Source organism: Conger conger, chromosome 1 (genome assembly GCF_963514075.1).
Source record: "Conger conger chromosome 1, fConCon1.1, whole genome shotgun sequence".
Taxonomy (NCBI): Eukaryota; Metazoa; Chordata; class Actinopteri; order Anguilliformes; family Congridae; genus Conger; species Conger conger.
In genome coordinates, this window is record NC_083760.1 from 84,879,447 (window position 1) to 84,904,188 (window position 24,742).

The window sequence follows — 24,742 nt, forward strand, 5'->3', positions numbered from 1 at the left end:
GGGACGGTGACACATACGCCAGTCTGCAGCTCGCCAACATCAGCCCTGAATATGACGTGCTGCAGGTGAATAAGTGGGACACTGAGAAATATGCAGCAGGGGGCGCCACTACGCTGAGTAATCATATTTCTGACACTGAAATGTGTGCAGAATGCCTCAGTATCAGAGATATGTGCAGTACAGACAGGATTAGATCTGAATTTGTCTTCAATCACTCAGTCCAAACAGAGGTGAAGATCTAACACCGTTGAAGGGCTAAAATACTCACTTTTGGTGAGATTCAACCAACAATTTGTTTTAGAAAAATCCGTTGCCTGTTATCTTTTCATTCATACGTTTCACCTGTCTCTAATTATCGTGCACACCTTTTCCACGTTATCTGTTTATTTAAACCTGTCTGTTTGGTCAGTTCTTTGTCAGATTGTATTGTGCTCCTGCCATTCTCTCCAGCGGTTTCTCTGGTTGAGCTGCCTTTGTGTCGAATCCTTTTGGATTCTCCTTCTGTTCGTGTTTTACCTGCTGTGTTTGGACTTTGTTTGGATTCCCAGTTTATGATTTTGGATTCTTTTTATTTTTTGTTCATCTGCCTATTTGGACTACTTGTTATTGAACTTGCCTGTGACTACGACCATGTTTTGGATTTCCTTTGCTGTGTCTGTTTGCCCTGTTACCGAACCCTTGCCTGGACTATTGATTACGAACGGTATTTCCTTCTACAATCCTGTTTGCCCGCATCCAATCTTTGCCTGTTTTGACCTGCCTGTTTCTCAAAGACTTTTATTGGAAATTCTGTGCGTTCGCTACTGGTTCCATTGCTCTGAAGTCTGACAGTTTCTAGTTTTTGAATATTTGGACAGTGGCACAGTTGTTCTCATCAGCGTCTGTACTCAGACTGTCATATTGGGTAATCAGTGTTGGAATTACAGTTTTCATACAGGATACGTTAAGTTATTGTACAAATTAAGAATTTTAAAGTCATCATATTTAGTACTTGGTGAGAAAAGCTTTGCATTCCATGAATGGTGGAAGTCTGCACCCCATGACGAGATGCTGAGTATGTTCCCTGCTGAGGCTCTGGCCTTTACTGCAGCCACCTTCAGCTTTTATTTCAGGGGCGTTTTGCCTTGACTTCACAATGAGAGGCTGTTCACGTGGGTCCAAGTCATGCAAGAACATTCCACAGATCTCCATGGTTGCTTTAGCACTATGTGCAGGGTCACGAGATTGGTCTCATAAAAGTTCTGCTGGAGGATGTAGCGCTGTCCAATGGACGTTCTTGATCTGTCGTACAGCTGAAAGGGGGTTTTCTTCACAATTATACGTAGTCTTTGGTCAACAACATGAAATGAAATGACTCCAGAGGAAAATGTCACCCCTATAATTAACTCTTATACTTTTAGTTAGCTTTTTGGTGCATCAGCTAAAGATGCAGGAAGTTCATTACATCATACAGCTGGCTAGGAAACAAGCAAGCGGCCATTTGTTCAGTTACTGTTAGTGCCCCATGAGACCATGGTGTTATGCATGTAAATACCTGCACTTTAAGTTTGGCAGCCTGGACTTTCATCTCATGTTCATGGTTTTGTTTTGTTAGCACGGACCCAAAAAAAAAAAATACATCACTCTCCAAATACTTATGTACTACACTTTAAACACACAAATACTTTGGCCAATCTGTGGCAATACGTTTTCAAAACCGCATGATTAAGAAATAACAAATTTCAACATTTCCCAGCATTGGGTGTGTTTGCAGGTTCATGTTATTATGACAGAGGAAAAAGTTCAGCAGCTGTGTCGTAGATGGGAGGAAATGTTGCATATGGCCACATCTTTATTATGAATATTCCAAGAATATTCACAGCATCACTTCCCCAGCATGCTTCAGGAAATGCCACACATTAGCAGTTCCTCTTTTGTGTGAGTTTGTTCTGGTGCTCTGCAGGCTGAGGGTCAGTGTGCAGTGGAGAGACTGGATGTTCTTCTGTTCTACAGGAAGCATATTTCCACTGGAGAGAGACTGGATATTCTTCTGTTCTACAGTAAGCATATTTCCACTGGAGAGAGACTGGATGTTCTTCTGTTCTACAGTAAGTATATTTCCACTGGAGAGAGATTGGATGTTCTTCTGTTCTACAGTAAGTATATTTCTACTGGAGAGAGACTGGATGTTCTTCTGATCTACAGTAAGTATATTTCCAATGGAGAGAGACTGGATATTCTTCTGTTCTACAGTAAGTATATTACCACTGGAAAGAGACTGGATATTTTTCTGTTCTACACATTAGTACACTTGCACCTGAGTAACGCTTGACTCAGTTAAACTACAGATTATCTTCAAGCAGCCACTTTCATGAACATTTAATGAAACAGAACTGTAGTGAAGCTCATTCATCCTCCCAATAAAGGAAGTGTAGTGTTTATCATTTATTCTCAGGACAGATTGTGCTTGTGAATGATTTTGTTTTGTATGAATATGTATAATGTTTGAGTACCTATTAAAATATATATTTTTGAATGCTAACTGATACAAGCAGTATAATGTGAATTTAAGAATGAATGCGTATTCCAGGCTGTCCTTGGTAATATTGTTTTAATAACAATCTCCATTTTAATCTTTACATTTCACTGAAAATTGGCAATAATATGCATATTTGCCTTTTTTCCGTTTTGTAGTGTGTGCTTTCATGTTATCTTGAAGTGATGGGAATAGCAGTAGTAGTAGGGCTAGTAGTAAAATGAATCAAACTTGCCATCACTTTATTTCTTCAACTCTTCTGAATTTGTAGTGAAAGAGCTTTTCAAAAGAAAAATGCAAAGACACCAGTGAGCCCCATGCTGCCGGTTGATAACAGGACTGAATAGGAGGTTCCCATAAACCATCTGCCTATTGGAGCATTTGGTGAGTGTGTTTCACCTCTCCAGATCAGCTCCACCCAGTGCCTCTGCTCCTCACTAATACTGAGACATGATTGGAGCAGAGAGACTCATCCTCATTGGCTGCCTGCTGCAAGGTAGGGCTTGGTGTGGGCAGGGTTATGGAATGTTCATTGTTACATTTTATGGTGATTTGACCAAATACTAATTTGAATTTCATTATGCAAAGTTGAAGACATATGAAGAAATATTGCCAAGAGTCAGTGTTGATCATCCATTTTCTGAAACGCATGTGTGATTATAATATTTCAAAATATAAATGTGCTTAGTTATTGTATTCATGTTTTTTTCAGTTATGAGTTATAAGGCATGCTACAGTGAATACATTTTTCAGTGTTCTCCTGGCTTGTACAATAAAGTGTGATTTCTGTGTGCTGTAGGATCACAAGTGTAATATTGTGCCAGCGATGTGTTGTGTGTGTGCTGTAGGATCACTAGTGTAATATTGTGACAGAGCTGTGTTGTGTGTGTGCTGTAGGATCACTAGTGTAATATTGTGACAGAGCTGTGTTGTGTGTGTGCTGTAGGATCTCTAGTGTAATATTGTGACAGTGCTGTGTTGTGTGTGTGCTGTAGGATCACTTGTGTAATATTGTGACAGAGCTGTGTTGTGTGTGTGCTGTAGGATCAGGAGTGTAATATTGTGACAGAGCTGTGTTGTGTGTTGTAGGAGCCCTGGGCAGAGAGTGGGCAGTCTGGATGCCTCAGAGTATAGAAGCTCTGAGTGGATCCTGTGTGCTGATTCCCTGCAGATTTGAAATGCCAGAATATAACTATGACTATAGGTCTACCTATGATAACTTGCTGAAACACAATCCAGACTCCGTTACAGGACTATGGCGTAAAAATAGAACAACAGTGTTTAATTCCAGAAGCCAATCTACATATCATCTGAAAGGAAGGATGACTGGAAATCTTTTGCAGAAGAGCTGCACTACAGTTCTGGAGAACCTTCCTAATTATTATAGTGATCAATATTACTTCAGATTAGAAACCTATTATTTCCAATTGAATTTTCATCCAGCTGTTCAAATTAATATCAAAGGTAGGTCACTTTCTGGTCGATGTCAAATTTATGTGGAAACTTTTGTTTTTGTGTCATAACTGCAATATTAGGGACAGCAGGGTCTGTTGTGTGTAGCATAACCACAGATCTGTATCAGACAGCTCAACTTCAAAATATAATATAAATGTCTTATATATCAATCACATTGCTTTGTAGAAAGTATATACGGTTGCTCTGAAATGCAAAACACAAAAACCAAAACTTTGCTCCAAAGATTTGCACTCCAGTTTTTTCTTTTTTTCGTCTTGTGCACTTTAGGGTTGCACGTTTTCATTTTTGTACGTTGTATCTGCTCCTTTTGTGTTTTTTCACAACAGAGCCACCGTAGGTTTGATCTCAGATCAGAAAACTTCTGACAACTTTTGCTGCTACCTGTTAATTTCTTGAAAAAATTGCACGTCATTTTGGAATTTTGATTTATTTATAATTGTTCATCAGGCACTGTTAATGTGGTGATTAGTTTGTGCTCTAAGTGCTCTGTGACTCTCCAATCCTGAGACAGACAGTAACCCATCCTCATGTCTCCATGTCTCCTAGACTCTCCACCCAAACCCAAGTTAACCCCAGAGAAGGTGGAGGTGATGGAGGGGACCTCTGTGAGTTTGAGCTGCTCTGCTGCAGCCCCCTGTCCCAAACTCCCCCCAAATCTGACATGGACCCCCAGGCTGAGTGACAGTGTGGATCAACTGCAAGAGAATGAGGATAAAACCAAATCTGTGTCTTCTGATCTGACCTTCACTGCTTTCCACGTCCACCACGGGCAGAAGGTCACCTGCAGGGCACTTTACACACTGCGACAAGGAGGCAATCAGATGTCTGAGGCCAGTCTGATTCTCACAGTGCTATGTAAGATTTGAAAGTATTATTCTTAGTCAAGGTATATTCAGTCATTGTGAATTATGTGATGTAGCACCATTCTTTAAAGTAGGCCACCTTTGCATACCATCAAATACTCAGTAGCCACAAGCCAAGAAAAAAAAACATCATATTTCGATATGTCCTAGATCCTCGAACACCTCAGTGTCCGTCAGTCCCTCTGGTTCAGTGTTAGAGGGCAGCTCAGTGACTCTGACCTGCAGCAGTAAAGCCAGCCCACCAGTGCAGAACTACACCTGGTATAGAGTGAATGGGCCAGAGATGAACACTGTAGGAACTGGACAGAATCTCACCTTCAATGTGACTGAGTCCAGTGGCAGTGAACAGTACTACTGTGAAGCACAGAATGAACATGGCAAGGAGAACTTGACAACTGTGCTGCTGAATCTAAAATGTAGGTTCAGTGTTTGATAATTATAAATTCATTTTATACAGTATAGAACTGTGTTGTTACTAACTGTGGCACCCTGTGTTCAGACATGCCTCAGATCTCTGGCTCTGGGAGCTGCAGCAGAACTGCAGCAGAGATCAGCTGCTCCTGTGAGAGCCGTGGGAATCCCTCTCCCAGCATGGAGTGGCGTGTGTCTGGACTGCGGGTCACTAACTCTACTGACAGAGTCATCAGGGAGGAGCAGCTGGGGAACACAGGCCTGAGGAGCTCCCTCACCATGCGCCACTCACAGGGAGACACGGCCACTCTCCTCTGCCTCAGTACCAATGCTCTCGGCACCTCCAGCCTCCAGCTATGTGTCCCGTCTCCACAGCAACACTCAGGTATGTTCATATACTGAATGGCTGTTTGAAATACTTCAACTGTATGCTATAAAGCCTTTACAACGCAGTTATAAACTTGATGTAACACTGTTATTACCATTCACGACAGCTTATTAAAGTGTTTTTTTAAGTGTCTCACTTTTACTCTACCCTGATACCCTTAACTTTGGCTTACAATACTGTTGGTTTCCTCCAGAAAACCTACAGCAGGATATCGCACATCAACATCATTTTTCTAGTGATGTGTTTCCAGGATCTGTATGACATTCAACTAAATAAATGGAATTGGAGGGTTAGAATACTCAAATTAAAGTGTAATATGCGGGGAATCCACATCATCCTTTTCATACACAGCACTCTGTTGGGTTTCTGTCAATGAGTAATGTCGTATCAATATTGTTTAGGCATGAATAAGGTCCAACCATTATGACTGTTTTTTCCAGGAGTACACCTGCAACCACTGGTATATGTTATCATTGCAGCACTGATTTGTCTGAATGTGCTGACTGTTGGATTCTGTCTCCACAAAAATAAAAGGTCAGTACATATATATCTTTTTTCAATATATATTTGGTACCCAACTGGGGTGGAGAATCTCGTTAAATATATTGTCTCGGCTAAATCGTGATGAACACACTGCTAACTGACTGCTAGCCTGTGGAGCTACTGGCCACCCTCGACACTGGAACAGTCTGGCTCTGACCCGACACTGTGGCTCATCCATGCCCCACATCATGGTGCCTTCTATCAGGCGCTCAGAACGGGGGATCCAATAGCGGGACCACAATGAAAGTTCTTTAGAAAATAAGGTCTTTATTTTCTCAGGGTAGGTTCGTACAGCGAGGGTCAATAGCCAGAAAACAGTTATAGCAGGGATAAGGCAGTTTGTGAGCGATAGTCCAGGCAAAGGGTCAGTTCTCCAGCAAACAGATGTATTAAGGATAATCCAAAGAATAGTCGCGGTCACAGGCAATGGGTCGAAAACAAATGGGCTAATTAAACGGAAACACAATCCAGAAACGAAAGTCGATTAACAGAAACAGGTCGAAAAACTATGGGACAGAACAAGACAGAAGGAATAAGCTAAACTTGATGGTCGGGGACTAAACAGGTCAAAACAGGTATCAATACGAAAACGCTGGAGAGTATGAAATAAACACATAACAATCTGGCAACTAACTGCACAAACAGAGGGGTTTTTTAGTCACAAGTAACGAGAGAGAATGGGAATAAGGTGGGGAAACAAATTAGGAAGTGAAACAGGTGAAATTAATGAAGTGACACGGAGACTATGGTGTGCATGGAGGTAACAAAAACATGAAAACGCTAACAAAAAAGGCAGAATACAGAACATGAAAAACACAAAACCTAACACCTTCACCGAATGAGCCTTCCAGCAGCTGAGCACTGCTTTTAAAAGTGAACTTAATGCAGATCAAATATACATTATTCTGTTATTCACATTATAATATATCATATTTTATTTTGTCTTTAAGCAGCATTGTGAATGAAAATTGATTTGGATGAATGTGGCCAGTCATCTTGGGCCAATTGCTCTGTAACCAGGCAATTATGCTGTTAGTAAAATTAAAACTACCCCATACAGTAAATGATTGAGGTCTGCAGAGGCATACTGTGTAAACCGAGGCAATAACACATTCTCTCTCTTCTCTGATTTTCACGTCTCTAGGTTGTCTAGAAGGCTGAAGGTGAGTCTCTCCATCCTTTCCTCCTCTTCCTCTTCTGAAACACACTGACTGCAGCTCAGCCTGATTTCTCCTGTATGTTACATTTGCACCATCTGTGTGACTTTTCCTTTAAAGGGAGGGAGGGACGGTGACACATACGCCAGTCTGCAGCTCGCCAACATCAGCCCTGAATATGACGTGCTGCAGGTGAATAAGTGGGACACTGAGAAATATGCAGCAGGGGGCGCCACTACGCTGAAAAGGAAATGTGTGCAGAATGCCTCAGTATTACATTACAGTACATTCTTGGCATTTGGCAGCTGCTCTTATCCAGAGCGACGTAGAGTTGATTAGAGTAACCAGGAGACAACTGGAGCAATGCAGGGTTAACGGCCTTGCTCAAGGGCCCAACGGCTGTGCGGATCTTATTGTGGCTACACCAGGATTAGAGCCACCAACATTGCGTGTCCCAGTCATTTACCTTAACCACTACGCTACAGGCCGTCCCTGTATCAGAGATGGATGCAGTACAGACAGGATTAGATCTGAATTTGTCTTCAATCACTCAGAGGTGAACCTTACACACTCAGCTGAAGGGCTGAAATGCACTGTAGAATCACATTGACTGCATTCAGTCAACATTTGTCCTTAACTTTAATGCAGAAGCTATTTGTTCTTTTAAAAATGACATTATGTCACTTTGCTGCACTTATAATTCAAAGAATGCAGGCATAATTGGACATAGTTTACACTTTAAGCACTGAGCAGTGTTCATTTAGCAATGAAAGATTTTTTTTCTTCACATTTTACTCTCAATTGGAACAGAAGCATTGCCCTAAGACTGCCAATTTATGCACTAAGGTGTTGCTTTAAATAATTGTGTGTGTGTGTGCATGTCCGTTTGTGTGTGTGTGTGTGTGTGTGTGTGCATGTCTGTGTGTGCGTCTGTATGCTCCATATCGTAGGTTAAAAACAAACACCAGAAAGACACTGTGACTGCACAAGAAGAGGCTGATGACTACCAGAACACTGGAGATGGAAACTGAGGCAGACGCAGTGGCTCATTAAAACTATGAGCTTGTTGTGTTTCCTTAAAAGCTGGTGTCTTTAAAAGCAACCACTTTTGTAGGGTTGCATTAATGACTGTACGCTGTCAGTTGTCACTTACTGTAGGGTGCAAAAATTTGGGCACCCTTGGTTTAATTGTTTGTTCCAATGAATCGGTACATGATCAAAAGCAAACCTGAACTCTAAATGGTACAGTGAAACATTCTTCCTGCAAATTGTATTTTTATTTTTTTATTATTTAAAAATTATAAAAAGGAAAAGGGGCCTAAAAAAGTGGTTTTCTGCCAGGAAGAATGGAGGAAAATTCTCAAAGCAAGAATTGAAAAAATGAGTTACAGCGACAGGGTTCCGAAAGTTTTGCATTGGGACTTTTTCTTTTTTTTAAACTGTAAAGAATTCTAATAAATGTGATGTTGCTTTAAATTTGAAGAAATGGGGCATGTTTAACAAATTACAGATCAGGCTCGCTTCTGTTTACTTAGACATTAATTGTAAAAGGCATTTTGAGCAGGGGTGCCAAAATCTTTGTTTTTCTGCAACCCCGTGAATTTTCAAAGAGGAAACCAAGAGTTGTCCTTGGAATGCAATCTTGACTAAAGAATTAAATAAATAAATAAATAAATAAATAAATGTGAACGGAAATGTGCTGTTAGATGCGAGACATATATATATATATATATATATATATATATATATATATTTTATCTGTCTCAATTTAATGTGCAGACTGACTGCATTACGGACAACTTTTTTACTACTGCATGAAAGGGCAGTTTTTTATGTTTCACTTCCTGTTTTAGACTACATAAAAAAAGTGCACAGCATTGAGGTTAGAGCATTGAGGTTAGAAACAGGGAGAGAAATTTTTTTTTATTCTTTTTTCAGCGTTTCTCCATCCTGATACCCTTAACTTATTTTTTTTACAGTAAACCTACAGAAAACCTACAACAGGATATGATTTTGGTATTTAGGTATTTTCTGTGATGCCATGATAAAGAAAAGACTGGATGGGCATTAATATTGGATTTGTTTAATTAAGTGTTCTGTAAAATTGAGTACTGTGCCCTTTACAGAGTAGCGTCACGGATATGTGACATACAGTGTCAATGCTCAAATAATAATTTCATTATCATAATATCATTCGGTAAAAAACGAAATCACAGCCATATCGTATCGTGAGAAATACACTTGCATTATTGAGAGGATGCATGCGTTTCAGAACAGTACTTTTGAATTAAATGCTATGCCAGCGGTAGCCTGAAAACATAATCAGTCATTTGACTGAGCCAAGCGTTACACAGGTAGAAATTGACTTACTGTAGCACAGAAGAATATTCAATCTCTCTCCACTCAAGAGCACAAGCACAAACTCACAAAGAGGAAGTGCTCATATTTATGTGGCGTTTTGAGGAACATGTGTTGCTGAGTATAGTATTGGCTGCTAATATACTCAGCACATGTGTAATTAATGTGATATTTCCACCCATTTCTGATAAAGCTAGTGAAATTCAACTTCTTCTATGTCCTGATACAATAATATTAACAAAAATACAAAATTCATATTACAATTGTTGCTCTGATCATTAAACTACTTTGGCTTCATGACACAGTAACAGAGAATTCAATCAGAATAAGCCAATCAGCATTAATGCCCAAACACAGTCAGCAGACTGAAAATGAGCTACTGCAGGAATACATCTGTTTACATTGTATTTAACCAGGATCTGGCATGATGTTACCCAACAAGATGGTTCACAGTCAAGTTCCAAGCATCAGAAAGGGAATGTAACAGTCGTGTTACAGAAATTACAGAGCATAGCAGAGGTTAAAAGCTGAAGCATATTTTTATCACTGAATCATTCATTAGATTATTCAAATCAAATTCAAGTTTCAGTTTTTTGCAGATTGTTCCACTCATGAAATGCAGAATAACTGAAACCCAAATTTTAGTAGAGGGATGAGGGATCTTATAAAGTTGCATTGTTATGTATGGATGTGGTGTTTTAATTTGAAGCACTTTGAAACCCAAGTTTTAATAAATAAAGACTGACTTACTTTCTTACTAATGTTTACTCGAGAAATATATATTCAAATTAGATCCTTATGGAAACATCTTCTCTCATGTATGTGCTATGATTCAAAGGTTATTATTTTTACTGTCCTTTTGAGACTGTGCTTCTCTGCGTGTTTTTACTGTACTTCTTCCCACCATAATGTACATAACACAGCAAGCACCACACACACCCACCCCCACATACCCCCCCCCCCCCCCCACACACACACACACACATACACACACACACACACACCCACATACACACACACACACACACACACACACATACACACACACACACACACACACACACGCACGCACGCACGCACGCACACACACACACACACGCATGCATTCATTCACGCACACGCACACATTGTACTAAATGTACTGATCATCATTATTGACATACTGTATGAATCACTACACTATAAAGACGATGTAGTTTCAATTCATGTAAAAATATTACCAGATTATAAGCTATTTAAATAATTATAAATTGCATCAAACTAATATTAGAGAATGTTGTCCTATGGTAAATGGCTGGCATTTATATAGCGCCTTTATCCAAAGTGCTGTTCAGTTTACGCTTCTCATTCACCCATTCCTACACACTCACACACCATGCAAGGCACCAACCAGCTTGTGTATCAGAAGTATGATTCGTGTTTCAGAAGTAATCAATTATGAACCAGCAAACTTTTATTTATTAATTTCACGTGTAATGTTGACAGATTAACAGAGCAATCATAAAAGATAATTGTTGTCGTACTGTATATACAATAGCTTTTTCCTTAATTTAAACAAATCCAATATTAATGCCCATCCAGTCTTTTCTTTATCATGGCATCACAGAAAATACATAAATACTGAAATCATATCCTGCTATTAGTTTTCTGTAGGTTTACTGTAAAACCTACAGTATTTTAAGCCAAAGTTATGGGTATCAGGATGGAGAAAAAATGAAACGCTGGAAAAAGAATCTAATTTTAACCTCAATGCCCTAACCTCAATGCTGTGCACTTTTTTTATATAGTCTAAAACATGAAGTGAAAGATAAAAAACTGCCCTTTAATGCAGTAGTAAAAGTTTCACATATGTCTGTAATGCAGTCAGTCAGCACATTAAATAAAGACAGATAAAAACATTTTTTAATGCTTCGTATCTAACAGCACATTTCCGTTCACATTTATTTATTTTATTCTTTATTCAAGATTCCATTCCAAGGACAACTCTCTGAAAATTCACAAGGCTGCAGAAAAACAGGTAACTGCCAAATTTACAGTGAGGTGCAAAGATTTTGCCACCCCTGCTCAAAATGCCTTTTACAATTAATGTCTAAGTGAACAGAAGCTGTAAGGGAGCAGGGGCGGGAGACCAAGAGCGACCGGGAAGGGATCACAAAGTTACCAACGATAAGTTGGATAACCACTAACATAGGCGAGGAAAGAACGGAAAAAGGGAACCAAACTCTCCAGCGATCAGCCAACAGAAAAACTGACCTGAGCAATACTGGTCAGGAAAAACAAAACGATAATACTTTTTTATCGACAGTCTCGAACGGGCTAAACTTTATGCGCCAAACTCTGCCACTCGCTCTTCAAAACAGAAGCGGAACCCAGAAACAAAAAAAGGGAAGGTTCTCAGGACAAACTATGTCCCTAAACTTCTCTATTTCTAATTTCTAACTGAATGCTTCTCAAGATTAAAAGCAATTCAGTCTTCAAAACTCTCTGACTCTACACCTCTACACCTCTACACCAGCTCTGTGTACAGGGCGGCCTGTAGCGTAGTGGTTAAGGTAAATGACTGGGACAGGCAAGGTAGGCGGTTCTAATCCCGGTGTAGCCACAATGAGATCTGCACAGCCGTAGGGCCGTTGAGCAAGGCCCTTAACCCTGCATTGCTCCAGGGGAGGATTGTCTCCTGCTTAGTCTAATCAACTGTATGTCGCTCTGGATAAGAGTGTCTGCCAAATGCCAATAATGTAATGTAATGCAATATACATGTCAGACTGAAACACCAAAGCTCAGAGCAGTGCCAGGAAGAGACTTAAATAGGTCTCCAAGCAGCTGACTGCAATTGGCCATGATTACACCCGCATTCCACATGCCGGAGGTAATCTCTCCTGCTGAACTAAACTGGCAAGCCCTCTAGAGGTCTAGAGTGGTAAATACTGAAATTTCCAGCAGTAGACTGTGAAAACCATGACAGAAGCGAGCCTGATCTCTAAATTGTTAAATATGCCACATTTCTTCAAATTTAAAGCAACATCACATTTATTTTAATTCTTTAGTTTCAAAAAAAGTCCCAATGCAAAAGTTTGGGAACCCTGTCAGTGAGTACTATGTAACTCATTTTTTCAATTCTTGGTTTTAGAATTTTCCCCATTCTTCCTGGCAGAACACCAATAGCTCAGAAATATTCTTCTGCATGCCAAATGCCATTTTTAGGCCCCTTTTCCTTTTTACTATTTTTAAACAATAAAAAATGAAAATACAATTTGCAGGAAGAATGGTTAACTGTACCATTTAGAGTTCAGGTTTGCTTTTGATCATGTTTGCTTTTAAACACACCAGCTTTTAAGGAAACACAACAAGCTCATAGTTTTAATGAGCCACTGCATCTGTCTCAGTTTCCATCTCCAGTGTTCTGGTAGTCATCAGCCTCTTCTTGGGTCACAGTCACAGTGTCTTTCTGGTGTTTGTTTTTAACCTATGATATGGAGCATACAGACGCGCACACACACACACACACACACACACACGGACATGGACACACACACACAGAGACGCACACACACACACATACACACAGACATGCACACATACACACACACTGTGGTGGCCCGACCTGCGATCGGTACACCACTGGGGTCGAACAGCCAGTGCGCCGGCGCCAAGCGCTGGGGAAAATAATTAACTCTGAATATTTTCCCCTCACATATCTCAGAGCGGCACCTTGGAGAAAGGCCGGGAGGGGTATCAGCACCAAGGACAGCGGCCCCGAGGCGAGACGCGTGAGGAATGTGACTGGAAACTACTAAACCTCCTCTGATTGAACAGGCACAGCTGCGCCGAGTTTGGGGAAGGGAGCGGCAACATTTAAAAGGAGAAAACAAACGCCAAGCGGGGCTCATGACGGAGGAGGGTTACCCGGAGCCCGAGTGAGTAAACCCTACTATTGAACCCCGAGCTAAACCCGGATGTCCCTAATTTTTTGGCCAGTGACCTTTTTTTCCGTTTTTTTTTTTCTTTTTGGGTTTTTGGATTTTTCCTTTTTAGATTTTGATTTTTTTGAAAAGAAAAGCACCTGTGGTGGCCAGAGATCGGGGATCGGTACACCACTGGAGGGACACAGCCAGTACGCCGGCGCCAGGAGCTGGGGAAACTGATTAACCATGTATATTTCCCTACAGGCCCGGTGCCACGGGGGGCGTTAGGGGGCGTCGCCCCCTCAGACGACACTCCCCGCCCCCTTAGTGAAGATTAATTTATTTTGTTATAAATACTTTTTTAATGTGTAAAATATTTAAATACTTATTTCCAAACATTAATTGCCCAACTCAATTTAACACAACTACTTATATCCAAAGTAACAGTATAGCCTACATTTGCAAATCAATTTCATTGGTTGTTGGGGTGACAAAAAGTGTTACATTTTGTGTGGAGTTCGCGCAGTCTCATACTCTGTCATTATGACCGAGCACTAGTCTAGCTGTACGGTTTTAAAATGGATATCCGAAAATGGATTACAAAGGGAGTTTCAGTTGCAAGAGGATCTACATCAGAGGACCCTGGACCAAGCAAAGCAACAACTGACACCAGCACACCAACCACTGTGGGATATGTGGGTTGTGTAAAAACCACGCTGTCGCTCACTCCTGGGAGTCCTGCTAATGAGAGAGCTGTTGCTAACAGTGCTAATGTGAGGCTTCAGCCTGGCGACCCTGGCCAAGAGAGTCCCGCTCAGCCAACCCTAAAGCAATATTCTAAATAATACCCTAAAGCAATATCCGAAGAGACAATTGAACAAAAATGACTGTTTCCGATCATTCGGAGGCACATGGTACAGGGACAGGGATTGGTTGGAATATTCAGTGGAAGGAGATGCTGCATTTTGTTTTCCTTGTAGAAAATTTGGAGGCAACGATTCAGCTTTTTCAACTGTGGGCTATACCGAATTGAAACATGCTACGGACAAGGCTAAGGGGTTTAGCAGACATGCTAATAGCAAAGAGCACCTCTTGTGTGTGGCTGTGTGGAAAGAGAGAGAGTTGCGATCTTCAACAGGCAGCGAAATTTCCACTCTGGTCAATTCTGAACAGCTCTCACGAAACCGTGTCTATGTGGCTGGGATTGTGGACGCAATTACATTCCTTGTATTAAATGAATTGCCATTGAGGGGTTCAATTGATGCCATAGACAGCCGGAATGCAACGGGGTGTGGGCTTTTCCTGTCGCTTTTTGGTTATACCTTGAAGCAGAATAAAGAATTGGCTCGGGTTTACAGTAGCATCCCTAAAAATGCTACATACACATCTCATGACATACAAAACGAAGTCATTGAAGTGATGGCTACGATGGTAAGGGAGGAAATAGTCAGGGATGTCGGGGAGTCATGGTACACCATCAAGGTTGATGGAACAAAGGACCCCACGGGTCACGAGAACGTCTCCGTTGTGATCCGTTATGTTGACGGTGAATTCCAAGTGAGAGAGCGCCTTCTGGCGATGTTAAGCACTGACAAGTGTGACGCTCTGTCACTCGCTGAATTGGTCCTCGAAGAGCTGACAAATGTCGGCCTTGACACAGGCAAAATACTAAGTCAGTGTTATGATGGGGCCAGCGTGATGTCGGGAAAGGATGGGGACATGCAGAGGATCATTCAGAATAAATTACGGAGAGAGATCCCCTATATTCACTGTTTTAATCACCAACTCCACTTAGTGATCGTGCATGCTCTGTCCTGGAGGACGCATTCCGAGACTTGACGTATGCAATCTACTGTACAAATTCCTCCATAAACTTACTGTAGCAGCACAGTATAAAGGCCCAACGCTGACTGGCAGTGATTGTGAGGCCCCTCCACCAGAGCGACAGCTACAGCCCCTAAAGCTCTTCAAAACTACGTGGGCGAGGAGACTCTTGGCCACCAAGTGCAAAAGACTGTTTTTTGCCATTTTAGACTGCACATTGGCAGAGATGGCTAGACGTTTCAGCGAACGCAATTACAAGTACTTGGAAGCCTTAAGTGTGGACCCTGCCATTCATGATTTTTTGAACACTGAAAAAGTGAAACCTTTACTGGATTTGACCAAGACTGAAGTGGACGAGGTGCAGTTCACCGTTGCGTGTCAGTTTGTGACCAACCAGAGTGGCGAGACAATGACTTTGGGCCAACTTGTCTCCAGATACAAGGATGTCTTCAGTGCCATGCCTCTGGTTCTTACTGCCTTCAAACATGCGCTGACTTTTGGGGCTTCAACTGCTATGTGCGAGAATTCTTTCTCAACGTTGAAAAACGTGTTTACAGAGCATAGACGCAGCATGTTACACAGACGAAAGGTTAATTTGATCAGGCTGGCCTTCGAGAATGACCTCAGTAGAAAATCTGAGGTGGAGTGGAAGGATCTACTTCTTAGGAGATTCAACTCAACAACAAACCGAAGACTTCAACTCTACTGATTTAAGGTAGGGAACTGGGACTTTTTTACTGTTGTGCTGGCGAGGACTGCAGTCACGTAATGGGCTTTGCTTAGGTCTATTTAAGCGATATCTTTACCATTGCTACAGCAAATGAACCCTTGGTTTTGTGGCATGATTGGAACTGTTCTTGGTTTTGTGGCATGATTGGAACTGTTCTTGGTTTTGTGGCATTGTATTGAAATTATTAAAGAGGTTCATATAGCATTGTGTTTTATCGGTTCTTGTGCGTACTCGCGGCGCTCTGTGTGTTATGATAGCATTAAGGTGATAAGTTGTACGCATTGGGTTTTTGGCAAAGCCCCCTCTCCACATTTCATCGCCCCCTGACTGTTTAGAAGCTGGCGCCTATTTATGCGACCACACGCCACTAATAAGTTTCTAATTGAACAGGCGCAGCTGAGCCGAGTTCGGGGAAGAGAGTGGCGCCCTACAAAAGGAAGAATTCCCGAGCAGAGCGGGGCTCATGATAGAGGGAGAGAGACTCAGAGCCAGTGTGTGAAGTGTGTGTGAAGAGTGTGTCCAGAGTGTGGCCAATCAACGCGCGGCAAATCAACGCGCGAACCCACACAAGAGAACCGTGGAGGAATTTCGGGGAAGACCACGGGAGGACTTCGCGAAGGAAACCTAAAAAAATCCCGGATTCACGTGAGCGGACTGTTCTCGCTATAACCCAGCTAACCTCTCCCTCTTTAACCGTAGACGGAAGGACTGGCTAGGCTGAGAAGGAGGTCTTCCAAGGCTGGGGAATCTCGAGGATTGGATGGCCCCGCCACAAACAAATACGGGCCAACGCGGCCGCGTGGATTCCGGCTCCTTTTAGTTTTTACATTTTCGCTTATTTTTTTTGTTTGTTCACCATTTCTCTCTCTCAACCAGTGGGGCACCATAACGCACATGCACATGCACATAAAGATACAAACACACACACGTACGTTTAAAGCAACACCTTAGTGCATGAATTGGCAGTCTTAGGGGAGTGCTGCTGTTCATATTGAGAGTAAAATTGAGACGGGTGCGTGGGGGTTGGACCCAAAATGCACGACTCAGAAACAATAATGGAATAAAGTCCCGTCAGGGCTTTATTTGGGACGAATCCCAGGAGCGTAGTCACAACAAGCAAAGTCCATACACGTAGATCCAGCCAAACAGACGATAAACAAACAAAAAGCACGGTGCCGAGGGAAGAGGCAAACTCGTAGTCGGTAAACGTGCAGGGAGGTCCGGTAGCAGGAGAGCTGTCAGCGGGGCTGAAGTGCAGGCGGACGGCAGGCAGAGTCGTAGTCGAGGGCGATGCGGAAGTCGAAACCATAAAACAAACAGCGAGGCAAAAGTACAAAGACGGTAGGCGAGGACGTGGTCAAAAACAAGCGGTGGTCAACAAAACAGAAATCAATAAACTATGGTCGGTAAACAGGCTTGGATCGTAACGCGTAATCAATAATAGCCATGCTCAAGAGTTGCTTTGGAGTTCAAGAGGCAGACAATTTCGCAGTGAACAGTAGCGCGACTGGGCTATAAATGCGGGTGTTGACAGGTGCAGACAATTAGTTAGAGCGTAGCAGTGGAGGCTCCTCCATAGAGGTGGAGGAGGCCTGGCCTCCCCAATAATTTGAGAGAAGAGAGAGATTTAAAAAAAACAATAAATATATTTATTTATTTATTTTAACAAAAAACATATTTTTTATTTTTTATATTCATATTATTTTAGTTTTGTTCATAAATCTAAATTTTCCCATGGCTAAAACCCAATATTGCAATTGTAAAGCAACAGGCTAGATTTCCCTATCAGTTTGTATTAAGGGCGGCCAGGCCTCCCCTAGGAAATGAGCTTCTCATTGAAGTCAATGTAATGCATTTTTTTTCATGCCAATATGTGATTGGCCAGATCACTTAAAATGGGTGGGCAACGGAGGCCTGGCCTCACCATGCATTGTGTCCAGGGCTGAAAGATTGACATTTTGTTCGTCCAATCACATGCTACTGGTTCATTTGGAATCAACTATCCTTTCCTTTCCTATTCAACACAGAAGCCATTTTGAGAATTCGCTAGTCACTTCAGTCAAACAAACACTTGCCATAGTGGCTACGAGTGTCCTATCAACTTGTGCTTTTCAGGAAATTTAGAGAACACCCCTGGCTATCATCCCTGGAGTTTATAGCTCATTTGGCCAAATACTTTTGCTTAAAACTTTGAGATCTTGGGCTGGAGATATGCAGATTCCAGATACTAGGGAGTGAGAATGACATTCAATAGGTCATGTTAGACACCATTTGGGATTTATTGAACAGTTTTATTTTTAATGTAGTCCATTTAGTTTTATTACAAGTCAATTTAATAATCTTCCATATCAAATTACTGAATTGTTGCTCTGTGAGGAAATTCACTCTAAATACGAATAGAGTGCTGCCCTCTAGTGGATAACGTTAACGTTAGATAAAGCCAACTGGAACCATATTTTTACATATTTTATATTAAATATATTGAATAAAACTACATATGATAAAGAAAGTGTTATCTTATCTTTTTTATATGCTAAACTTGATTAAATTGGTGATTACATGTTGAAGCTGTAGAAGAATGAAAAATGTAAGCTAAACAAAATTGTTTTTAACTACATAATTAAAATTCCTGCCTTTTACACATGTTCACTTGGCATTTATATTACATCCAAATGTCATTTCTCAGCTTAATTATCAGGCAGGCTCATAGACTTACAGCAATGTCATTTCTTCAGGAAGGCACAAGGCTAAGCTCTGCACAATGAATTTCATCAGCCAGAACTTTCTGACTGTAGCTTACACTCCAAATAGTATGCCTTTGGCCAGCACAAAGACAGATAAGAGAACAGGGAACATTCCATCGCGAGTGAAGTGAGCAAGCGGAAAAAAATAGCCTCCTCAATTCTGGAAGTCACCAGCCTCCACTGGAGCGTAGCAAGGAAATGGAAAACAGGTGCGATGGATGACAAGTCTAACAAGGAGATTAGTAATCGTACGAAAACATAACTAGACATGACAAGAAAATAAATCGTAAGGAGACATAACTAAACATGACAAGAAAATAAATCGTAACGAAACATAACTAAACAACATGACGAACCTAGACTAACATAATACATGATAAGACAATACAAGACTAATACAAAATGAATAAACATAAAACATGGCGAGACAGACCTGAAACGTGACAAAAATGTTTAATGCTAAATGAACACTGTGCAGTGCTTAAAGTGTAAAATTAAAAATGTCAAATTATGCCTGCATTCTTTGAATTATAAGTGCAGCAAAGTGACTGTGGTGACTTATGATTTCACATAATGTCATTTTTAAAAGAACAAATAGCTTCTGCATTTAAGTTAAGGACAAATGTTGATTGAATCCAGTCAATGTGATTCTACAGTGCATTTCAGCCCTTCAGCTGAGTGTGTAAGGTTCACATCTGAGTGATTGAAGACAAATTAAGATCTAATCCTGTCTGTACTGCACCCATCTCTGATACTGAGGCATTCTGCACACATTTCAGTTTCAGAAATATGATTACTCAGCGTAGGGGCGCCCCCTGCTGCATATTTCTCAGTGTCCCACTTATTCACCTGCAGCACGTCATATTCAGGGCTGATGTTGGCGAGCTGCAGACTGGCGTATGTGTCACCGTCCCTCCCTCCCTTTAAAGGAAAAGTCACACAGATGGTGCAAATGTAACATACAGGAGAAATCAGGCTGAGCTGCAGTCAGTGTGTTTCAGAAGAGGAAGAGGAGGAAAGGATGGAGAGACTCACCTTCAGCCTTCTAGACAACCTGGAGACCAGAGTATCAGAGTAGAGAGAGAATGTGTTATTGCCTCGGTTTACACAGTATGTCTCTGCAGACCTCAATCATTTACTGTATGGGGTAGTTTTAATGTTAATGACATTTTACTAACAGCATTATTACCTGGTTACAGAGGAATTGGCCCAAGATGACTGGCTACATCCATCCCAAATCAATTTTCATTCACAATGCTGCTTAAAGACAAATATACCATATAAAATATGATATATTCTAATATGAATAACATAATGTATATTTGATCTGCATTAGGTTCACTTTTAAAAGCAGTGCTCAGCTGCTGGGTGGCTCATTCGGTGAAGGCACCATGATGTGGGGCATGGCTGAGCCTCACAGTGTCGGCTCAGATCCTGACTGTTCCAGCGTCGAGGGTGGCCGGTAGCTCCATCGGCCGATATTTCATTAAATAGCTGTGTGGTGGTGATTTTTGTTATTTAAATAAATGCTATTTCGCTATTATTAGCCTACTTTAGCAACTATGTTTTGATGTTAGCTTGGCACATTGAAATAGGTACCAGAACAGTGCTCCAACAGCGACCGTGATGGCACTCCAAATATCATCTTCTGTAATGTCGATTTCATATTCAGACAGTCCAGAGGGCTCGATATCTCTTCATGTTTCTCCACCAGCACAATTTATTTTCTGTCTTGTTTCTCTGTCCCGGTGACTTTCTCTGTCATCTTCTTTCCCTTCACCTTCAGCATATCACAAGATCCGCATGTAAGCACGTTAGCAGGTAGTCAGGCTGTTAGCCATCTGTCAACTAATTTGATGAAGACTTTGTTTGCATAATTGAATCATATCCTGGTGTACTGTACAGTTTTCTTCCGCACTAACTTGGGCCCCAGTGCATTTATAATGATAGCCAGCAGGGTGTGATGTGAATGTATGTTGTTTAGGCCAAACAAAAATTGCAGTGAAACATAACACCAAAAAGAGATTTCAGGAGGACAAGAAAGCACATTCAAAGTGAAATAGTTTTAATAGAGCACAATATGTTGCATTCATTTGGCTGACAGCCCTATGCAGAGTGTCTTGGTATGTGAGAGAAAATAACAATATGAAGTGCTAGATCTGGCAAAAATGTCCATTCCAGTGAGGGTATACGCAACATGGCTACATGCAAATGCTACACAGTTATGCTAACCACAAAAGTTTCGACATAGTCTGAGCCAAGGATGATCCCTGGATTCAATCTCAGTTGAAATGCAAGTGTTCCTTTAAAAATAAAAATAAAAAAACTAATTTGGCTGTTGCTGCATTGTCCAAAGTCTGAAGTTAATGAATTGATTCTTCATTCTTTATCTACAGAAGAGTAAAATCGTTAAGGTTGCGCGTCCTTATTTTTAAAGACAAAGTTCTGGGTTGACCTCCATTATTTTCTTCAGGGCCACCTGTGAATAGACCACATCGTCACCGTGACCTGCGGCTCCTTCACGGGCATCCTGGCCCTGTGTCTCCACGGAGCGGGGGGAGTGCTTTATCGAGGAGTAATGCATGGATTCCAGCTCTGCCTTGTTTCGGTCCTCTGCCAGGGGCTGTGGGTCTGTCCCTCCCAGCTGTAGGTCCCTGGGTTGGGTGGTTGCCATGGCGTGGTTGGGGTAGACTGGGTCTTCTTCTGCTGGGGAAGGACTCTGCAAAGCGAGCGCTGTTTCTTTTAAAACTGCATTTCTCAACTGCTATCTGAGACATTCTAGATACGATTCCCCTAATGGTGTGTGTGCGTGTGCACATGTCTGTATGTGTGTGTGTGCAAGTGTGTGTGTGCGTGTTCGTGTGTGGGTGTGTTCATGTGTGTGTGTGTGCATGTTCATGTGTATTTGTGTGTGTGTTCATGCATGTGTGTGTGTGTGTGTGCATGCATGTGGTGTGTGTGCATGTTCGTGTGTGTGTGTGTGAGTGTGGTGTGTGTACATGTTCACGTGTGTGCATGTGTGCATGTTCGTGTGAGTGTGTGTGTGGTTTTTTTTTTGCGTGTTCATGTGTGTGTGTGTATGTGTGTGTGTGTGTGGGTGTGTGCATGTTTGTGTGTGTATGTGTGTGTGTACATGTGTGGTGTGTGTGTGAAAGTTTGTGTGTGTGTGTGTGTGTGTGTGTGTGTGTGTGTGTGTGTGCGTGTTTGGTGTATGTGTGCATGTGCACGTCATCTCCTGACGGAGAAAGCCACCCAGCTCCTAGTCCAGGCGCTCGTCATTTCCTGCCTGGATTCCTGCAACTCCCTCCTAGCCGGTCTCCCAGCTTGTGTCATCAAGCCCCTCCAGCTGGGCCAGGATGCTGCAGCCTGCCTGATCACCAGTCAGCCCAGGTCGGCTCATGTCACCCCACTCCTCATTGGCCTCCACTGGCTTCCTATTGCTGCACACATCCGATTCAAGGCCCTAGTGTTGGCATTTCAGGCTGCCAAGGGGACTGTCCCACCTTACATACAATCCTTAATCACTCCCTACTCCCCAGCTAGACCACTCCGGTCTGCCAGCTCTGGTCGCCTTATGGTTCCCTCACTACGTGCACCTGGCAGTCGAGCTGCACGTTCACGCCTGTTTTCCGTTCTGGTTTCTCAGTGGTGGAATGACTTGCCTACCACTGTCAGGACAGCAGAATCCCTCCCCCTATTTCGATGCAGACTAAAAACACACCTTTTCAAACTGTACCTTAGTCCTACCTCCTGACCCCCCCCCCCCCCCCCTTTCCGATCTCCCTATCCCTCTTGTCTAACCAAAAAAAATAAATAAAGATAATAATAATGTAATTGCACTTATGATGACTGTGATTAGAACAGCACTTCATGTGTATTTGACTAGTTATGGATGTGTTGCTTTAACTTGTGGAAAAACCTATGCAAACCAAGTCGCTTTGGATTAAAAGTGTCTGCCAAATGACTAAAATATAATGTGTTTGTGCCATTGTTTGTGACATTGCCAGTGTTTGCTTTCAACTTTAAGTTCAATTTTCATCTTCATTTATTTACAACAAGCAGGTTTTGGCAGGGCTTCAATGTGTTTGTTTGACTCACCATTTGTTGCTTCAGGCGTGGTCAGCACCGGGTTATGGATGGTAGATGAGTTGATACACAAAACTAAACTAATCTTTTAAACTGCCTTCTAAATGATGTCAAATATAATAAAATATAATGCTTGATTTATGCTCCGGTAGCCTTTGTATAACACTTGAAAACCTTATCTTGCCGAGAGGCCTGCTTCCATGCTTTCATTCACTGTTCACGTGTCACACTGACTGGTGGCAGCCATCTTACTTTTAACCCTTGACCCAAGGGGTGCACACCTCTAAGTGCAGTAGCCATACCTGACCAGTGGGTGGCATAACATGAGAAAACTACCAAATACTATGGGCTAGGCTTCAACAACTGAAAGGCAACATATCAAATGACACTAATCAAGCTCTTTTCCTTTCCACAGCCAAAGGTAAGTAACACACAAAACATAAAGGTTTCCTTCTAGGAATAATGTTTGTGTGTGTGTGTGTGTGTTTGTGTGTGTGTGTGTGTGTGTGCGCGCACATGTGTGTGTTTGCGCATGTGTGTGTGCGTGTATGGTATGTGTGTGCATGATCATGTGTGTAACTGTGAAACACAGGACTCACCCCTACGGTGTCCTTCCTTCTAGTTTCAGTAGACTCACTGTCTCTCTTTTTCCTAAGAAGAACAGGCAATAGGTTACCCTTGCCCACTCTCAATGTATAAATTGCCCAACTCAAATTGCAGGGCAGTTAATTTTCCGCGGAATTGGTGACAATGAAAACCTGCATACACACCAGCCCTGCAGGAATGGAATTGCTCACCCCTGCTTTTGAATGGTCTTCATGATGAGGCATATAGTCACAATGGCGCCAACTACAGCAGCAGCACTAATCAGCAGTGCGGTAATGTTGAAACCTGAATGAAGGACATGTCAGTTAGATGCTGAGGAACAAAAAACGGGAAATTTGGAGAAGCAGAACGATAAAAGCCAGCATTACAAAGGATGCTATTTGGAGTGCCAGCACTGTCACAGTTGGAGCTTCTGATACCTATTAGCCTATTTTAATGTGTCAAGCTAACATCAGAACGTAGTTGCTAATTACATTGGTGTCAAATTGACGAGTGAAAGCCGGTTCGATCCCCCGCCCAGGCTGTGTCAAAGTGTCCCTGAGCAAGACACCAAACCCCCAAATGCTCCTGACTTGCATGGCAGCCAATTGCCGTTGATGTCAGCCTGGTCATGTCGCCTGTTCCGGCAGTTTATGAGTCATTATAAAAGGATAGAAGTCTTGATGCTGAAATTGCACCTTTAAACACACCTTCAGGTCAATGCTTCACAATGCACCCCTCTGTATATTAGTACACCCTGAGTCATTAAAATATGTGAATTGTGTCCATATACCTGAGTCTGGAGACGGGGCGTGGAGCTGGAGGCTGGAGGTGCCGAGAGCATTGGTACTGAGGCAGAGGAGAGTGGCCATGTCTCCCTGTGAGTGGCGCATGGTGAGGGAGCTCCTCAGGCCTGTGTTCCCCAGCTGCTCCTCCCTGATGACTCTGTCAGTAGAGTTAGTGACCCGCAGTCCAGACACACGCCACTCCATGCTGGGAGAGGGATTCCCACGGCTCTCACAGGAGCAGCTGATCTCTGCTGCAGTTCTGCTGCAGCTCCCAGAGCCAGAGATCTGAGGCATGTCTGAACACAGGGTGCCACAGTTACTAATAAAGCAGTACATATAGAGAAGCAAGGGTCCAATACTGCACACACA

The 24,742-nt window shown here is 42.1% G+C and overlaps 2 protein-coding genes and 1 long non-coding RNA gene across 8 annotated transcripts in view; 1 reads left to right on the forward strand and 2 right to left on the reverse strand.

Annotated features, from left to right (window-relative positions):
- Positions 1-1,900: 1,900 nt before the first annotated feature.
- On the forward strand, positions 1,901-10,441 carry LOC133128516 (myelin-associated glycoprotein-like). Of its 6 annotated transcripts, none has more exons than XR_009708760.1 (9): positions 1,901-2,135; positions 2,787-3,011; positions 3,605-3,979; positions 4,538-4,846; positions 5,354-5,650; positions 6,094-6,187; positions 7,341-7,359; positions 7,474-7,909; positions 8,304-8,409. XR_009708760.1 is itself a non-coding variant. In XM_061242131.1 (9 exons), exons 2-9 carry the CDS (start codon positions 2,966-2,968, stop codon positions 8,382-8,384), a joined length of 1,293 nt encoding a protein of 430 aa, XP_061098115.1. In that variant the 5' UTR covers positions 1,904-2,135; positions 2,787-2,965; the 3' UTR covers positions 8,385-10,441. The 6 variants fall into 6 exon arrangements, 1 of the variants encoding a protein (XP_061098115.1); XR_009708761.1 differs by having other exon boundaries at positions 1,901-2,087; XR_009708762.1 differs by having other exon boundaries at positions 1,901-2,087; positions 2,923-3,011.
- A 10,521-nt stretch (positions 10,442-20,962) lies between these two features.
- The window catches only part of LOC133128457 (myelin-associated glycoprotein-like), a 55,367-nt gene continuing 51,587 nt past the window's right edge, over positions 20,963-24,742 (reverse strand). Inside the window, exons 7-8 of the mRNA XM_061242000.1 lie at positions 23,600-23,651; positions 20,963-21,633 (exon numbers count right to left, since the gene is read on the reverse strand). Of these exons, the coding sequence (XP_061097984.1) occupies positions 21,346-21,633; positions 23,600-23,651 (340 nt within the window). The 3' untranslated portion in view covers positions 20,963-21,345. The remainder of the gene's footprint in view (positions 21,634-23,599; positions 23,652-24,742) is intronic.
- Positions 23,797-24,427, reverse strand: LOC133128716 (uncharacterized). Its single transcript, XR_009708783.1, has 2 exons — positions 24,379-24,427; positions 23,797-23,891 (listed from the first exon to the last, which is right to left on the reverse strand). It is a non-coding gene; the product is annotated as an uncharacterized LOC133128716 (long non-coding RNA).

Excerpts from the sequence above, each read along its gene's own strand:
- LOC133128516 (XM_061242131.1), top strand. The coding sequence starts at position 2,966 with ATGATTGGAGCAGAGAGACTCATCCTCATTGGCTGCCTGCTGCAAG. Across the intron at positions 4,847-5,353 it reads TCTGATTCTCACAGTGCTAT|ACATGCCTCAGATCTCTGGC; the intron begins GTAAGATTTGAA and ends CCCTGTGTTCAG. Across the intron at positions 5,651-6,093 it reads GTCTCCACAGCAACACTCAG|GAGTACACCTGCAACCACTG; the intron begins GTATGTTCATAT and ends TGTTTTTTCCAG.